This window comes from Entelurus aequoreus, linkage group LG10 (genome assembly GCF_033978785.1).
Source record: "Entelurus aequoreus isolate RoL-2023_Sb linkage group LG10, RoL_Eaeq_v1.1, whole genome shotgun sequence".
NCBI lineage: Eukaryota > Metazoa > Chordata > Actinopteri > Syngnathiformes > Syngnathidae > Entelurus > Entelurus aequoreus.
Genome location: NC_084740.1, coordinates 15,539,175 through 15,556,710, shown reverse-complemented (window position 1 = coordinate 15,556,710; position 17,536 = coordinate 15,539,175). Strand labels below are relative to the sequence as shown.

Genomic DNA, 17,536 nt, shown 5'->3' with positions numbered 1-17,536 from the left:
GAGTAGCAGATGGTAATGTGTATTGAACATACTGCCCAGCAGCAGGAGGTGGTGCACCAGCTGGAACTGGTGGTTGTGGCACAAAAGTTTGCATGGTTTGTGGCACTGCGGCTGCATGTGTCATTGTTGATGCATAACTAGATGTGGGAATGACTGGCATATGTTGACTTGTGAAAGACACAGATGCAGGAGCTGTAGTGGGGGCTACTAAAGTTGGGACACAAGTTTGTGCACCTTGCACAGGAATGGGAAACGTTGTCAAAGACTGTGTAATCGGGATAGCGGCAGCGGATTTCATTGGAGTTATTGATGGGAGCTGAAGCATGTCAGCAGCGGGCGGAGCTGACGTTGTTGACATTGCATCATCTTCAGACTCCGACAGGAAAGACTTGACAATATGGGCAATGTGTAAGTCTTTCTCCAGTTTCTTTAAGCGTCTGCGCCGTTCCATTTCCCTTGCCATATTCTCCTTGGCAAGGTGAGCATCCTCTTGTAGTCTTTGTCCTTCTTTAGCTTGTGCACCCAATCTCTTCGCCTCCAAGTCAGCTTTCCTTTCCTCCTCTATTTCTTGCTGTAGGTCAGCAAGCTCCAAACCTTTAATTCTCTCCTCTAGGGCAGCTGTTTGGACATCAGGAATATTTTGGAGCAGTTGAAGCCCATGTGATCGCCAAGAGGATCGACGTGATGAAGCAGATGACTGGTATTCTGACGCACTCCTAGCTCTGGTTGGCCTTGCTTCACCGTGTTGTCCTACTGGTAGTGAGGAGATTTGGGCGGCAGGCAGTTGAGAGGGAAGGAGGGTGACATCGTAAGGGGCCAAATGCGGTGGTAGTCGAATGTCTCTCTTTGGCCTGACAGAGGGCTGGTGATCAGCAGGTGATGACTCCATAGTGTCTGATGGTGGAACTCTATCCGGCTCGAAGGACCAATGTAAGGAAGGGATAGTAGTTCTTTTAGAGTTGGGACACAATGGACAGATTCCGGCCAGAGAATCCTTTAATCATCTTTATTGCTGAAAGGTAGATTTGAATGTGTATGGTTTTGTGTGTGTGTGTGTGGTCTAAACAAATAAAGAAAAGAGGAAAAATTACAATCCAATTATATACTCATTAATATGCAGCAATATACATGGATATGCATACATAATATAACATAATATAATATAATATAAAGGTGTGCATAACAACAACATATATACTGCATTTAACTATGTATGAACTTCCAACAAGTTTCTAAGCTTCAGAGCCATACATGGCAATTATGTGGTCTCTGTCGCCATCTAAAGGCCAAACTCCGCCATTGCAGTTGCAATGACGTTAAATAAACTACACGTGAATGTAAACGCCGTCAACGAGACTAATTAGCTCTCAATCGACCCAAAAACAACTGATCTTAGCATACAATGCACCAAACATTTGCAGAAGTAGCAAGGCACGACAGTCAGTTCAAATGCTGTAACAGTATGTGACAAAACTTACATTTAGTCGTCAACGCACACAAGGCTGGCTGCCACCACTCATTGAAACCGGCTATTCTGACAAAGACGTGCTTTAAAGGGGAAATGACGTCACAGATTGACCTATCAACCTAAATGCATAGGGACATTACAAAACTGGTTAAAGGCACACAATAGGCTTTCGTACAGCTACTGTATCTTTGAGTAGTTTCGCCCATTCCTCTGTGCAGCACCCGGAGCACCAGTGCCATCAGGTTGGATAGGAACCGTTGTTTTTTATCCAGGATGTCTCTGTAAATTGATACATTGCTGCATTCATCTTTCCCTCTATCCTGACTAGTCTCCCAGGTCCTGCCGCTGAAAAACATCCCTATACTGCATGATGCTGCCACCACCATGCTTCACTGTAGAGATGGTAATGGTCTGGTTTCTTCCAAACATGACATCTGGCATATATGCTAAAGAGTTCAAACTTAATCTTCAATTTTATCTGACCAGAGACTTTTGTCTGTCGTGGTCTGAGAGTCTTTCAGGTGCATTTTGGCAAACTTTTTACTAAGAAATGGCTTCCGTCTGGCCACTATACTATACAGGCCTGATTGGTGGATTGCTGCAGATATGGTTGTCCTTCTGCAAGGTTCTCCTCTCCACAGAGGAATGCTGTAGCTCTGACAGAGTGACCATCAGGTTCTTGGTCACCTCCCTGACTAGACTAAGATGAATGCAGCAATCTACAGAGACATCCTGGAGGAAAACCAATGCTTGCCATCCAACCTGAGGAAGCTTGAGGCGTGCTACAAAGAGAAATGAGCGAAACTGCCCAAAGATAGGTGTGCTAAGCTTGTGACATCATATTCAAAAAGAGTTGAGGCTGTAATTTCTGCCAAAGATGCATCAACAAAGTATTGAGCAAAGGCTGTGAGTTTTTAGTTCTTTAATAAATGTGAAAATTAAAAATAAATTAAAAATAAATACAATATCACATTGTCACTTTGGACTCTGTAGAATTTCGAAGACAACAATTAATTCCTTGCATTTTGTGTAAGGCTGTAGTGAAAAATAACAAAATGTGGAAAAAGCGAAGCACTGTGAATACTTTTCGTGTGCACTGTATGCCTTCACCTAATCACTGACCATACAGCAAGCAACCCACATGTGATGATCCGTTGCCCGGATCATGTTTTGTTTTAGTTTAAGACTCGCTTACTTCTGTTTCAGCACCCCTTGGTTGCTGATTATTTTCACCTGCCTCTGATTAGTGTTCGGGACGCTCACCTGCTTCCGGGCACTAATCAGAGAGCTATTGATTCCTGCTTTTCGCCACACTCGGTCTGGCTGTTTTATTTGCTCCTGCAACAAGTTATGTTAGTACTCCTTTGATTTCTGTTTCTATGTTAGCTTTCCAGTGCTAGTTTTGTGCTTTAGCTCCCCGTGCAATCGGCACGCTTTTCTTGTGTTTGTTTGTATTTTTCCTGCATTTTTGTATTATGGACTGATTTATAGAATATAAATCATTGTCCTACCTGCACACTGCCTCCGGAGTTCTGTCTGCATCTTGGGGAAACGATCTGCGCGCAAACATGCGACCCCGACGTAACACCACATCCCCTTTAAGTAACCATCCATGGTTAAAGGTTAAGGATATGTGCGGTAAAAATAAATTAATCTGTATTTATACATAATTCATGCAGCAATTTGTTGATGATTAATCGCATGTGTCAACATGTACATTTTGACAGCCCTAATCTTATTAAAATGAGACCATTATTATTGTGTTATTCAAATGTTAAGTGCAATACAAAAAAATATATATTATTATTATAGTGTTTTTAAAATTCGGAAATAACTGCCTCACTCAGTAGTTACAGTATCGCCTGATTCCAATTAGCCCCTGCTTATAATTAGAGCATTTACAGAAAATGTGTAGCGGCTGCTTCGTATGAAGAAGATACATGACACAATACCTAATCCCCTCCTTGATTATCAGCTTCTGTTGCATCTTCTGGCCCCGCCTCCTCTGCATGCTCAGCAACCACCTCATCTGGAATTATAATGCAGCTGACTCCAACTTTTTCATTATCACCATTACTAATGTCATTCATTGCCTCTATTGTACCTTTAGTTTCTATATTGTTTGGGTCATCTGGCTCTCCCTCCACTTCAGGCTCATCATTGACTTGTTCTTCAGGATTCTGCGAAACATCTTCTGGAACTTTCTCTTCTTCTGGCTGCTGCTCCCTGTCATCACTTTGCTGAGCATCTGGAATCTCTTCAAAGTCAACCTCAACCAAAGATTGCTCCGTTGGTTCTTCAGTGTTGTCCACATTGCCTTCTTCCTCATCAGTGGCCTGCATCTCCGCACCTCCCTCCTCAGTTGTTTCTACAGCCTGAGCTCCAGCTTCTTGTTCACCATCGAGGGTTTCGCTTTGAGGTTGGGTTCCTTTGGTTTCTTCAGACTGGATTTGGGGGTTCTCCTCATCAACGGCCTCTGATTCATCATCCTTATCTTCTTTAATATCATCAGTTGGGACTTCCTCCGGGGTTGTCTCTGGTTCATCCTGCTCTGAAGCTTCAACCTCAGTTTGTACCTCAGGTTCCGTCATGGCTTCTCCTTCAGCTTCTATCTGAGCTTCTACCTTAGCTTCCACCTCAGCCTCCGCCTCAGCATCTGTCTCGGCTTCAGCTTCAGCATCTGTCTCGGCTTCAGGTTCAGCATCCGTCACAGCTTCAGCCTCAGCATCCGTCTCAGCTTCAGTCTCAGCATCTGTCTCAGCTTCAGTCTCAGCATCCGTCTCAGCTTCAGGCTCACCATCCGTCTCAGCTTCAGGCTCAGCATCCGTCTCAGCTTCAGTCTCTGTATCCGCCTTAGCATCTGCCTCAGCCTCAGAGGCTTCCTCAACTAGATCAGACTGCCGCAAAGCCTCCTCTGGTTCTTCAGCCTCAGGGTTCTCTTTCTCCTCCGATGCTTTTTGGTCAGCAGGTTCAGACTGATATACATCTTTTTCAGCACTATCCGTCAGATCAACTTGATCAGAAGATGTAGCCAAGACTTGTGGTGCCTCTGCTTGCTGAGCAGACTCATCCTTGGCTTGAGAGTCTGTTGGCTTATCGCTGAAAGAAAGAAAAAAAAAAAGATTTTACAAATCCCATCCATCCATCCATCCATTTTCTACCGCTTATTCCCTTTGGGGTCGCAGGGGGTGCTGGAGCCTATCTCAGCTGCATTCTGGCAGTAGGCGGGGTACACCCTGGACAAGTTGCCACCTCATCGCAGGGCAAACACAGATAGACACACTAGGGCCAATTTAGTGTTGCCAATCATCCTATCCCCAGGTGCATGTTTTTGGAGGTGGAAGGAAGAAAGAGTATGCAGTCACGGGGAGAACATGCAAACTCCTCACACAAAGACCTTGAGGGATCGAACCCAGAACCTTTGTATTGTGAGGCATATGCACTAACCGCTGTTTCACCGTGCTGCCCTAGATTTTACACATAAAGAGTGGAGATTGTTGCTCAGGTTAACATAAAAGCACAACTACCATAATGTAGTATAATACGTTTGAAAAATACTGACACAAAGTCGGTGATTGTAACTACTTTCCAATAGACTCATTGACATTTGGCAATTTATCAAATATTCAACAACATATTAAAAAACTCTAAAATATAATAACAATTGCTCTCAAAATTCACTTTTGAAGAGTTGCAGTATATCATATATTGCCAAACTCCCACCCTTAGCTGTATTTATGTTAGGCTGTTGAATCATTTTATACTTTTTATTATTACATTTTGTGATCTGAATATTAAGATTAGCAATATTGGTATTATCAGCGCTAACGTTATGGACCAACATTAAGAGCCACATTCATCACAGCGACTTAACTTCCTTATGCTGCTGTATTGACATCATGAGCAGGTGAGCAGCTTTCTCACCTCTGAGCTTGTGGAATTTAATTCTAGATTATAAATCATTCCTCTCACCTGGATAGTAAAATGATGTGGACATAAACTGAGAAGTTGGTACACTTTGACAGCCAACTTAAACCCGGAAATGGTAAAAAAGAACCGAAAAAATGCTTTGTTTCACCCCCCTTTCTTAGTAAAGATTATGAGTCATTCTTCTTCTAAACAAGAATATATCCTTACTTATTGGGGACGGCGTGGCACCGTTGGGAGAGTGGCCGTGCCAGCAACTTGAGGGTTCCTGGTTCGATCCCCACCTTCTACCAACTTCGTCACATCCGTTGTGTCCTTGAGCAAGACACTTCACCCTTGCTCCTGATGGGTCGTGGTTAGCGCCTTGCATGGCAGCTCCCGCCATCAGTATGTGGGTGTGAATGGGTGAATGTGGAAATAGTGTCAAAGCCCAACCCAACCCATTTACCATTTACTCTAACAGTCAGCATCCCAGTAAGAGCAGACATTGTACAATAAGTGATGTTTAATTATGTGTGTTGGCTCTAATGAAGTCTGCTTGAGTAATAATCAGTGAAGGACAGAAAAAAATTACATTACATATACACAGTGGCAGGCTGTGCGTTTCTCACCTAGGCCTTCAGTGATGCCCTACTTAGTCCGACTTCACCTCTCAAAATACCGGCTGTAGATACTATACAGAAACCCACTTGCACACGACTGGGCATTGAATCTACAAAACGGTCTATTTTTCGGCGCATTTAACATTCAATAAACCCGCTTCAGCAATCAAAACATATCTTACGTGGTACTGTCAAAATTAAAAGAATTGTATAAAACAAATGAAACATGAAAAAATCAAGAAATAAAATATTTGAACTCTAAATTTATAGCACCCATTTGCTTACTTTGAGATCCATTTTCTACCACTATTATTACTGACAAAAAAGATCATATAAAAGGTGCATGGCCGCTTATTCGTCATTGCACACACACAGTCCACCCTGCCTTGTCTGTTACTGCAGTGTTTTTCAACCTTTTCTGAGCCAAGGCACATTTTTTTCATTGAAAAAATCTCGAGGCACACCACCAGCAGACAACATGAAAAAATTAAACTAAGCAGCTGATATTGACAGTAAAAAGTTGTTCTCGCAATTGTTGGATATGACTTTAAACCATAACCAAGCATGCATCACTATAGCTCTTGTCTCAAAGTAGGTCTACTGTCATGACCTGTCACATCATGCCGTGACTTATTTGGAGTTTTTTGGTGTTTTCCTTTGTGTAGTGTTTTAGTTCTTGTCTTGCGCTCCTATTTTGTTGTTGATTGTCATGTCCTTTGCTCCACACGCTGTAAGTCTTTGCTGTCGTCCAGCATTCTGTTTTTGTTTACTTTGCAACCAGTTCAGTTTTAGCTTTGTTTTGCATAGCCTTCAATGCCTTTTTTTAGCGGCACTTGTCTTTTGTTTATTTTTGGTTTAAGCATTAGATACCTTTTTACCTACACGCTGTTGTCTGCATATTGTGATCACGACAAACCATGTTCCCGACATCTACAAAGCAATTAACTACCTGCTGCCATCTACTGAAATGGAAGAGTATTACACGGTTACTCTGCTGAGCTCTAGACAGCATAGACACTCAACAACGGCACATTTGCGGATTATAACTTTTGATTGAAACTGATTGAAACTTGTATTAGTAGATTGCACAGTACAGTACATATTCCGTACAATTGACCACTAAATGGTAACACCCGAATATGTTTTTCAACTTGTTTAAGTCGGGGTCAACGTTAATCAATTCATGGTAGACTACTGGTTTGCAAAAAATATTTTTATCCCAATTAGGTGAAATTACATCATCTCCCACGGCACACCAGACTGTATATCACGGTACACTAGTGCAGTGTTTTTCAACCTTTTTTGAGCCGAGGCACATTTTTGGCGTTGAAAAAATGCGGAGGCACACCACCAGCAGAAATCATTAAAAAACGAAACTCAGTTGACAGTAAAAAGTCGTTGTCGCAATTGTTGTATACGACTTTAAACCATACTGCCCGAATGCAGCTGAGATAGGCTCCAGCGACCCCCCGTGACCCAGAAAGGGACAAGCGGTAGAAAATGGATGGATGGACTTTAAACCATAACCAAGCATGCATCACCATAGCTCTTGTCTCAAAGTATGTGTACTGTCACCACCTGTCACATCACACCCTGACTTATTTTGATTTTTTTGCTGTTTTCCTGTGTGTAGTGTTTTAGTTCTGGTCTTGCGCTCCTATTTTGGTGGCTTTTTCTCTTTTTTTGGTATTTTCCTGGAGCAGTTTCATATCTTCCTTTGAGCGATATTTCCCGCATCTACTTTGTTTTAGCAATCAATAATATTTCAGTTGTTTTTATCCTTCTTTGTGGGGACATTGTTGATTGTCATGTCATGTTCGAATGTACATTGTCTTTGCTCCACAGTAAGTCTTTGCTGTCGTCCAGCATTCTGTTTTTGTTTACTTTGTAGCCAGTTCAGTTTGAGTTTCGTTCTGCATAGCCATCCCTAAGCTTCAATGCCTTTTCTTTGGGGCACTCACCTTTTGTTTATTTTTGGTTTAAGCATTTGACACCTTTTTACCTGCACACTGCCTCCCGCTGTTTCTGACATCTACAAAGCAATTAGCTACCGGCTGCCACCTACTGATACGGAAGAGTATTACACGGTTACTGTGCCGAGCTCTGGACAGCACCGGCACTCAACAACAACACATCATTTGCAGACTATAATTACTGGTTTGCAAAAAATATTTTTAACCCAAATAGGTGAAATTAGACAATCTCCCACGGCACACCAGGCTGTATCTCACGACACACTAGCCGCGGCACAGTGGTTGAAAAACACTGTGTTACTGACATAAAAAGTAAACTCACTTTGAAACTGAGGCTTGTGTTGCAGGCTCTGGCTCGGAAATATCCTGTAGATGTAAAAACAAAACAAGGCAAAAAATAAGAAAATAAAAAATAAAAACTTGTGAAAGCTGATGGGCAAACAAGGAAACGTTGACTGGCCTGAAATGCACGGTTGAACTCGTATCTATCTTCCAGGCTGGCGGCCCACTCAGACGGGTCCACGCCACTCTCTGCAAAGCAGTCCCACGGCCGGGGTCAGTCTTCCAATCGTGCCAATGCAGCAAATAAGAACATGTTTGTACCTTCTCGTCGTTTGAGAAGATGTTGGAAGTAGAGGGCGGCGTACTTGGGAATGTCCGCAGGCTGATCCCGTAGGATTTCTCGCACCAGGCATTCGAGGATGGCCCCAAAACCCCGTGGGATTCTCAGGTGGGTGTCACCGAACGGCACCGACATGTTGACCGCGACGAGAAGTCACAACATTATCGAGGCAAAAACTTTAGCCTCTGAAGCTAACCGGCTAGCTTTACTCCACTGAAAAGTTCATGAATTGTAACTAGAATGGCTATATCTCTAATATAAACATAACCTGTCTAAAATTAATGACAAATATTGACGTGGGTTGAGTTTGACGATATCCAAGTAACTACCTGTCTAACCTACCTTGAATGTTTGAACGTTTAAAAGCTAGCGTCGGCTATTGTTGACAAGCGTTCCTAGGCAACCACTTTAACAACGGACACCTATGAGGCTCAAATATCAATGAAGCAAATCCACAAAGAAGACGAACGATGCCTTTGAATTGGACAAGCGGTAGAAATGGATGGATAGAATATACATTGTACTAGTGTTTATTGGTACCGGTACCAAAATGTATTTCGACACTTTTAGGTACTTTTGGGGGACCACAAAAACTTGCATTATTGGCTTTATTTTAACAAAAAAATCTTACGGTACATTAAACATACAAACATACAAAGTACAAAGAAGAAGAACCATGATAAACATTCTGAATTTATTTCATCCATCCATCCATTTTCAAAATAATCTTACTCATCTCACCATATGAAGTATAACTTACTTCACCGAGTATTATTTATTTATTTTTATTGTGATTATTTGTGGAGTTATTTGTGAATAAATTGAGAACAGGAAGTGAACAAAAGTTTTAGCAACTGTTATGTAAAAGAAAAGGGGTAGGATTAAATCAGCTCTGCTTCTTCCTACTCCTTTTCGAACATGTTGAAAAGAGAAACTGGAAATTGTGATACATCATGTTGTATGCTTGCATGTTCGGAATAAACTCAAACTCAAACTCAAACTCAAAGTCAAACATACACTACCGTTCAAAAGTTTGGGGTCACCCAAACAATTTTGTGGAATAGCCTTCATTTCTAAGAACAAGAATAGACTGTTGAGTTTCAGATGAAAGTTCTCTTTTTCTGGCCATTTTGAGTGTTTAATTGACCCCGCAAATGTGATGCTCCAGAAACTCAATCTGCTCAAGGGAAGGTCAGTTTTGTAGCTTCTGTAACGAGCAAAACTGTTTTCAGATGTGTGATTGTGATTGCACAAGGGTTTTCTAATCATCAATTAGCCTTCTGAGCCAATGAGCAAACACATTGTACCATTAGAACTAAGGCTGAAACGACACGTCGACGTAGTCGACGTCATCGGTTACGTAAATACGTCGACGCCGTTTTTGTGTGTCGACGCGTCGCATATTTACGTCACACTACCGTCATGGCGGAGCGCAAAGCAGACTGTGCGAGCGAGGGGGAAAAAATCACGCCAAAAGTGGTCAAAAGTGTGGGAGTATTTCAATAAACGGCCTAATAATGTAGTTGTATGCACACTGTGTCGAGCGGAAATGGCCTATCATAGCAGCACAACGGCTATGAACGAACATTTGAAAAGAAAACCATCAACTAGTCAATCGTCCGCGCGAGTATACGTTGTCATCATTACACAAAAACATGAATGTGTCATTTGTATCTGCTAGGGGTGTAACGGTACGTGTTTTGTATTGAACCGTTTCGGTACGGGGCTTTCGGTTCGGTACGGGGGTGTACCGAACGAGTTTCTAAGCTAAAGCTAACTTTAGCTGCTAAAGTGTTAACAAGCTGCTTTGCTCCTTCTGCGGCTGCCTCTGTCTCAGCACGCAGCATTGTCCCACCCACATAACCATCTGATTGGTACACACAAAGCGTTATACAAAGCGTTATCAGCCAATCAGCAGTGCGTATTCAGAGCGCATGTAGTCAGCGCTCCAGCGTGGAGCAGATAGGTGTTTAGCAGGTGAGCATCAGGCAGCGGACTCTCCCCAAATGATAATAAACACCTCCCAGTCAACTACTAGTAACATCACTATGAGCCCGTTGACCTTCTAGGAATATAAACTGGAGCTCAGCTCACTTGCAGTCCTGGCTTGAGGTGAAGGCTACCGGTAATTAGCTCTCAGTTCCAGTCACATCGACCCCTTCTGAGCGCCTATTTTTAGCTGCTGGGAATATTGTAAACATGAAAAGAACCAGAGCATGTAGACATGCTAACCTTTCTTCATTACAACTGTTAGACACTCACTGGAATGAGTAGAATTGGTTATTGTGTACTGTGTTGGACTGGATGTTTATTTTGCACATTTTAAAAGCAATACTTAATGTTTACAGTGGTCCAGAATATTTAGATTGGCACTTTTTTGTATTGGATGTTTATCTTTGAAGCAATACTTTCACTTTTGTTGAAATGTTTACACTGTTGTTACAGAATATTTCGTTTTGCACTTTTTTGTATTGGATGTTTATCTTTATTTTTGCACATTTTAAAGCAAAATAAGCAATACTTTTACTTTTGAAATGCTTATACTATTGCAGAATATTAAGATTTGCACTGGATGTTTACTTTTATATTTTCACATTAAAAAGCAAATAAGCTACTTTTAATTTTGTTAAATGTTAAAAGTTTTAAATGTTTACATTGTTACAGAATATTTTGTCATGTTGTTGTCAATGTTGACTGAGTGGCCATACTTCTTTTTTTTTGTAAATAAAAGCCATGCCTTTTGAAAAAACAGGCCTACATTTATTTTTTCATCTTCATTTTAAATAAAAAAAATAATCGGTAAAAGGAAAAATAATCTATAGATGAATCGAAAAAATAATCTATAGATTAACCGATTAATCGAAAAAATAATCTATAGATTAATCGATAGAAAAATAATCGTTAGCTGCAGCCTTAATTAGAACACTGGAGTGATATTTTCTGGAAATGGGCCTCTATACACCTATGTAGATATTGCACCAAAAACCAGACATTTGCAGCTAGAATAGTCCTTTATCGCATTAGCAATGTATAGAGTGTATTTCTTTAAAGGTAAGACTAGTTTAAAGTTATCTTCATTGAAAAGTACAGTGCTTTTCCTTAAAAAATAAGGACATGTCAATGTGACCCCAAACTTTTGAACGGTAGTGTATGTTTCTTATTGCAAGTTTGTCCTTAAATAAAACAATAAACATACAAGACAACTGGTCTTTTATTAGTAAGTAAGTAGACAAAGGCTCATAATTTAGCTGCTGACATGCAGTAACCCATCCATCCATCCATTTTGTACCGCTTGTCCCTTTCGGGGTCGTGGGGGGGGGTTCTGGAGCTTATCTCAGCTGCATTTGGGCGGAAGGCGGTGTACACCCTGGACAAGTCGCCAACACAGATAGACAGACAACATTCACACTCACATTCACACACTAGGGCCAATTTAGTGTTGCCAATAAATCTATCTCCAGGTGCATGATTTTGGAGGTGGGAGGAAGCCGGAGTACCCGGTGGGAACCCACGCAGTCAAGAGGAGAACATGCAAACTCCACACAGAAAGATCCCGAGCTCGGGATAGAAAATTCGTATTGTGAGGCTCATGCACTAACCCCTTCACCGCCGTGCTGCCCATATGCAGTAACATATTGTGTCATTTTCCAATGTATTATTTTGTCAAAATTATTAAGGACAAGTGGTAAAAAAATAATTATTAATCTACTTGTTCATTTACTGTTAATATCTGCTTACTTTCTCTTTTAACATGTTCTATCTACACTTCTGTTAAAATGTAATAATCACTTATTCTTCTTTTGTTTGGATGCTTTACATTAGTTTTGGATGATACCACAAATTTGGGTATCAATCCGATACCAAATAGTTACAGGATCATACATTGGTCATATTAAAAGTCCTCATGTGTCCAGGGACATATTTCCTGGGGTGGGTAACCGGTATATTTTAGAGGCAGTATAGTACCAAATATGATTCTTTAGTATTGCGGTACTATACCACATGTATACCGTACAAGCCTACTTGTACTGTACCAAACATGGTCACCATTCTGCAACTTTAAAAAAAAAAAAAATACATGTAAGCGGAGTATATATATATATATATATATATATATATATATATATATATATATATATATATATATATATATATATATATATATATATATATATATATATATATATATATATATATATATATATATATATATATATATATATATATATATATATATAATGTGGATTTAAATTATGGAATAGATTATGCAAATAAATCAAACAATGTGCTTATATGATCCAATTTAAAAGGTGGTTCCAACTAAAAGTGTTTACAGTACAAGAAAGACCATTTTGAAAAACATTCTGAACTTTATTGAAAGTGAGATATTATTCATCTTATTGTGTGAATCTCAACTATATGTTAAAATAACTGAATTCATTGATGTAAACTGTCACAAAATAAAAACAAAAAGTGAACAAAAGTGTTATTAATTGCTATACATTGAAAAGGGGTTAGGATTAAATAAGTTTTGCTTCTTCCTACTCCTTTTCGGACATGTTGTAAAGAGAAATGAGAATATGTAAATTATATGAATTTTCACATTTTAACTGTACGCCTGTTCGAAATAAAGTTAAATCATAACTTTAACTAATTTTGGACCGCAAAGAGCAAGGTACTTACACAACGTACTAATATGAGGCAGACACAGTACAAGTATACGGTGTTTACAAAGAATATGGAACTTTTCACTCATGTATTCTTAGACTTAGACTTAGACAAACTTTATTGATCCTCAAGGGAAATTGGTTAATTATTTTTCATCATTAATTTCACCACTGTTTAAGCTGTCTATTAACTCAACTTTCCCAATTAGGAAATGGTCACCCGGTATATGTTAAACACATGAAGTGCAACAGACAATTACCGTAGTAATTGCTGGGACATGTGAAAGTTGGGACATATTAAATAAGACATGTACAGTCATCCCGCATCATTTATTGCTGTTAAATGTATCCAGACATGACCGTGATAAACAAAAAGTAGGGATAATTAATTATAAATTAACTATTTTCCTCGTTAGAACATAACACAACTGTTTAAGACCTTCTAAATAGGGCTTTCATGACATGATATATTACCCTTTAGTTATCTTTACATTCTTTTAATTCAATATGGCAACGCTGCCTGATGCTGAGCCAATCAGTGGCTGCAATACTGAACAGTGCGCTATGATTGGTTTGGTCTTCTCTCATGGCGGACATACTGGGGTATTGATATTTTTTGGTATTTAGCTATTATCACGCTTGTCATGCTTAATTAAGGCCCTAAAAGTTCTTGAATCGCTTTTAGCAAACACATACACTACCGTTCAAAAGTTATGGTCACCCAAACAATTTTGTGGAATAGCCTTCATTTCTAAGAACAAGAATAGACTGTCGAGTTTCAGATGAAAGTTCTCTTTTTCTGGCCATTTTGAGCGTTTAATTGACCCCACAAATGTGATGCTCCAGAAACTCAATCTGCTCAAAGTAAGGTCAGTTTTGTAGCTTCTGTAACGAGCTAAACTGTTTTCAGATGTGTGAATATGATTGCACAAGGGTTTTCTAATCACCAATTAGCCTTCTGAGCCAATAAGCAAACACATTGTACCATTAGAACACTGGAGTGATAGTTGCTGGAAATGGGCCTCTATACACCTATGTAGATATTGCACCAAAAACCAGACATTTGCAGCTAGAATAGTCATTTACCACATTAGCAATGTATAGAGTGTATTTCTTTAAAGTTAAGACTAGTTTAAAGTTATCTTCATTGAAAAGTACAGTGCTTTTCCTTCAAAAATAAGGACATTTCAATGTAACCCCAAACTTTTGAACGGTAGTGTAAATATCCCCCAAAAATCCGTGATGTGGTGAAACCGCTGTATTTGAAGTGCAATGTGGCGAGGGATGAGTGTGAAACATGTGGTGTCCTTGAACGTAACTTTCAAAATAAAACAAACCATAATCATTACACTCGGTAATATTTTTACATTAAATCTTTCTCTCCCCTTTATTTTACTGTAAATGTGCAGGAACATGAACAGAAGACACCGAGTACCCGCTGTTGTTTTTCTTTTTCTCTCCTCTTCCAGCAGGTCAGGCGTACATAATGACCGCGTACTCGGAATTGCTGCTCATCTTGCGGCTGACCTCTCTGGGCTGTGGCAGGTGAAGTCTGTCGGCCGAGCGCGAGGCTTGCAAGGGACCCCTCGATTCGCATCCTCGCCACTAAGTAGTAGAGAAAGAGATTAAAATACTCTACAGAAAAATAGAACCAGGCTGTGCGCTTGCACTATTCTAACGCTGCATGAAGAAAAATGATACAGGTTGTTTTACGCCAATAAAACAAGGTAAGGGACTAATCAGCTCTAACACACAATGGTCTTATATGTACATGCATGTCTTGTTGCTTACCTGTCGTGGCTGTTCTGTCGTCAAGTAGTTGACCTGAGTGAGCTCAGGTGTACTGACACCTCTCACGGCAATCATTATGTCAGCATATGGAACCTCAGTTTGACCCTGGTCTGTATCTGAGGAATCATTTTCAAATAATATTTAGTGATATATTCATTTCTATATAAACCAGGCGTCCCTAAACTTTTTGACACGGGGGCCGCATTGGGTTAAAAAAATTTGGCTGGGGGCCGGGCTGTTATGTATATATATATATATTTTATGTATGTATATATATATATATATATATATATATATATATATATATAGGTCTTTATTGTCATTGCACAAGTACAACGAAACATATACATATATATATATATATATATATATATATATTTATATATATATTATTGATGGGAAAAAGCATTTTTAGACAATATGATTTGCCTGAGCGAATAGGAGACACAGAGAGTAACAAGCGGTAGAAAATCGATTAGAAAGGACAGATTAAAATTTTAAAAAATGCTTTATTTTTTTTTTAAACTTGGGACATCCCGCGGGCCGGACCCCTGATATAGACAAATGCTCAATAGTTTTTTCTTGCCCTGATGTTGGATCTGAGCCGAGGATGTCGCTGTGGCTTGTGCAGCCCTTTGAGACACTTGTGATTAAGGGCTATATAAATAAACTTTGATTGATTGATGATTGATTGAATAGTGGTGATACTGCCAATTAGCATTGGGCATTGTTTGAATTTGGAGGATTTTGATTCCGATTCTGGTTACCGACGATTCTTAATTTTTTTTAAGAAGCAGGGTCACATATTTATTATACATTTGTCATGAGGCTATTTTCAATCATCATGCAAATATAAATAATTTCAACTTATATACACATGGTAAGTTTTTTTCCATGAGTACACTTTCACAAAAGTTTTGAAAACCTGATAAAATAAAAAACATTAACACATTTCTGTTGCTTATGTGTTAGTGATAAGGATGTTGAGATCAGTGTTTTCCGATACCAATCATCCATGAGTGAAATCGTCTGATACCGGTCACATGTAGAAACTGTAATTTTTCAAATGTATTTATGGTAAGTGCTTTTGACAATAAAGATGTGACGTTAGAACGAGTCGATTCTTTTCAATAGCTATTTTAGGTGAACAATAAGAATCAATTTGCAGTTGAATCGTTTGAGAGCTGTTCTTTGTGCAAATCGCTGCCTTCTTAGAACCAGAATGAACATTAAAAGCTTTATTGGCTTTATTTATTGAAGGATTAATGACATCACCGAGTTACAGTCGTCTCAGAAGGCTCATGCGCAGGCAGTTAACTTAATGGAGGAGTTTAACAAGCACCTGAAAATACAGTAGCCTTTTCGCTGCTGTATTTGGAAATAGAATGAGATATTAGCAACTGGAAAATAAAATAAAATAAACAAAAGTCAAAGGAAACGTAGCATTTGAAAGCACTTCCGCACAATCCACGAGGGTCATAACATGCAAGATAAAGCGTCAAAAAATGTTGAAATGGCACCATCAAATTAGATTATTATCCATATTTGAAACTAATTCTTACCAGTAGTGTCTATATTGGTGTAATGCACTGCATACATTTTGATTTATTGACCAAACGTGTATCTTATCACTGCCACGAGTGATTGCTTCCTTGATAAAAAAAAAAGTTACTTTAAAAAAATTAATAAATATAAGAACGGCTCCAAAGAGCCAAAAATCCCATCTCTATTTGACAGTTTAACAATATCAACACAATATTTAAACTTAAACTTCTTTATTCTCTTTTTACATACAACTTTTTGATAAAAAAAAAAAAGTCAGTATTACACAATAACTAAACATAAGCAAAAACTACTATTAACTACTCATTTAAATCCTATGGTTTTTTACCTCAAAGTCAACCTGTATCCAGGGAAGTATTCCCTGAGTTTGTCAACATTAACAAAAACAAAAACAAAAATTCTATCTAGAAAATAAAAATGTCAAACTAAGTATCGATCATATACTTGATCTCGACTTTTGATTGATTGATTGAAACTTTTATTAGTAGATTGCACATTATTCCGTACAATTGACCACTAAATGGTAACACCCGAATACGTTTTTCAACTTGTTTAAGTCGGGGTCCACGTAAATCAATTCTTGGTAAGACAACACCATTTTATCGATTGATCTGTGCTCCTCGTACTGACTGTGGCAATGCTGACACACCAACAGTTATTGTCCTCTCATTAATGTACTTGTTAATTTCCTGTTAATAGCTGCTTACTTTCTGCTGCTACTTAAAGTTTACTAAGCACTTATTTCTTGTGTTATTTCAAGACAGCTTCGAGAAGAGCTTGCCGGCTCCTGTTCGCTTTTACTCTCTGTGTAACATGTTTAGCCCCATCCTCCAGTGATATGGTACCTCATTTGCTGTAATGAATGGTTATTGACTTAGGGGAGCGGCTTCACAGTGTGTATGGGAATAAAGTTAGCTGTCAGT

At 39.2% G+C, this 17,536-nt stretch overlaps 2 protein-coding genes across 4 annotated transcripts in view; one reads left to right on the top strand and one right to left on the bottom strand.

The window, feature by feature from the left end:
• The window catches only part of spa17 (sperm autoantigenic protein 17), a 39,298-nt gene extending 30,292 nt beyond the window's left edge, over positions 1 to 9,006 (bottom strand). For all 3 annotated transcript variants that reach the window (XM_062060190.1, XM_062060192.1, XM_062060191.1), the window contains exons 1-5: positions 8,574 to 9,006; positions 8,431 to 8,501; positions 8,293 to 8,336; positions 3,573 to 4,567; positions 3,421 to 3,497 (exon numbers count right to left, since the gene is read on the bottom strand). In XM_062060190.1, coding sequence (XP_061916174.1) covers positions 3,421 to 3,497; positions 3,573 to 4,567; positions 8,293 to 8,336; positions 8,431 to 8,501; positions 8,574 to 8,727 — 1,341 coding nt within the window. In that variant the 5' untranslated portion in view covers positions 8,728 to 9,006. The remainder of the gene's footprint in view (positions 1 to 3,420; positions 3,498 to 3,572; positions 4,568 to 8,292; positions 8,337 to 8,430; positions 8,502 to 8,573) is intronic.
• Positions 8,455 to 17,536, top strand: part of LOC133659118 (SCO-spondin-like) — a 158,891-nt gene continuing 149,809 nt past the window's right edge. The window contains exons 1-2 of the mRNA XM_062061851.1: positions 8,455 to 8,700; positions 14,732 to 14,986. Of these exons, the coding sequence (XP_061917835.1) occupies positions 14,944 to 14,986 (43 nt within the window). The 5' untranslated portion in view covers positions 8,455 to 8,700; positions 14,732 to 14,943. The remainder of the gene's footprint in view (positions 8,701 to 14,731; positions 14,987 to 17,536) is intronic.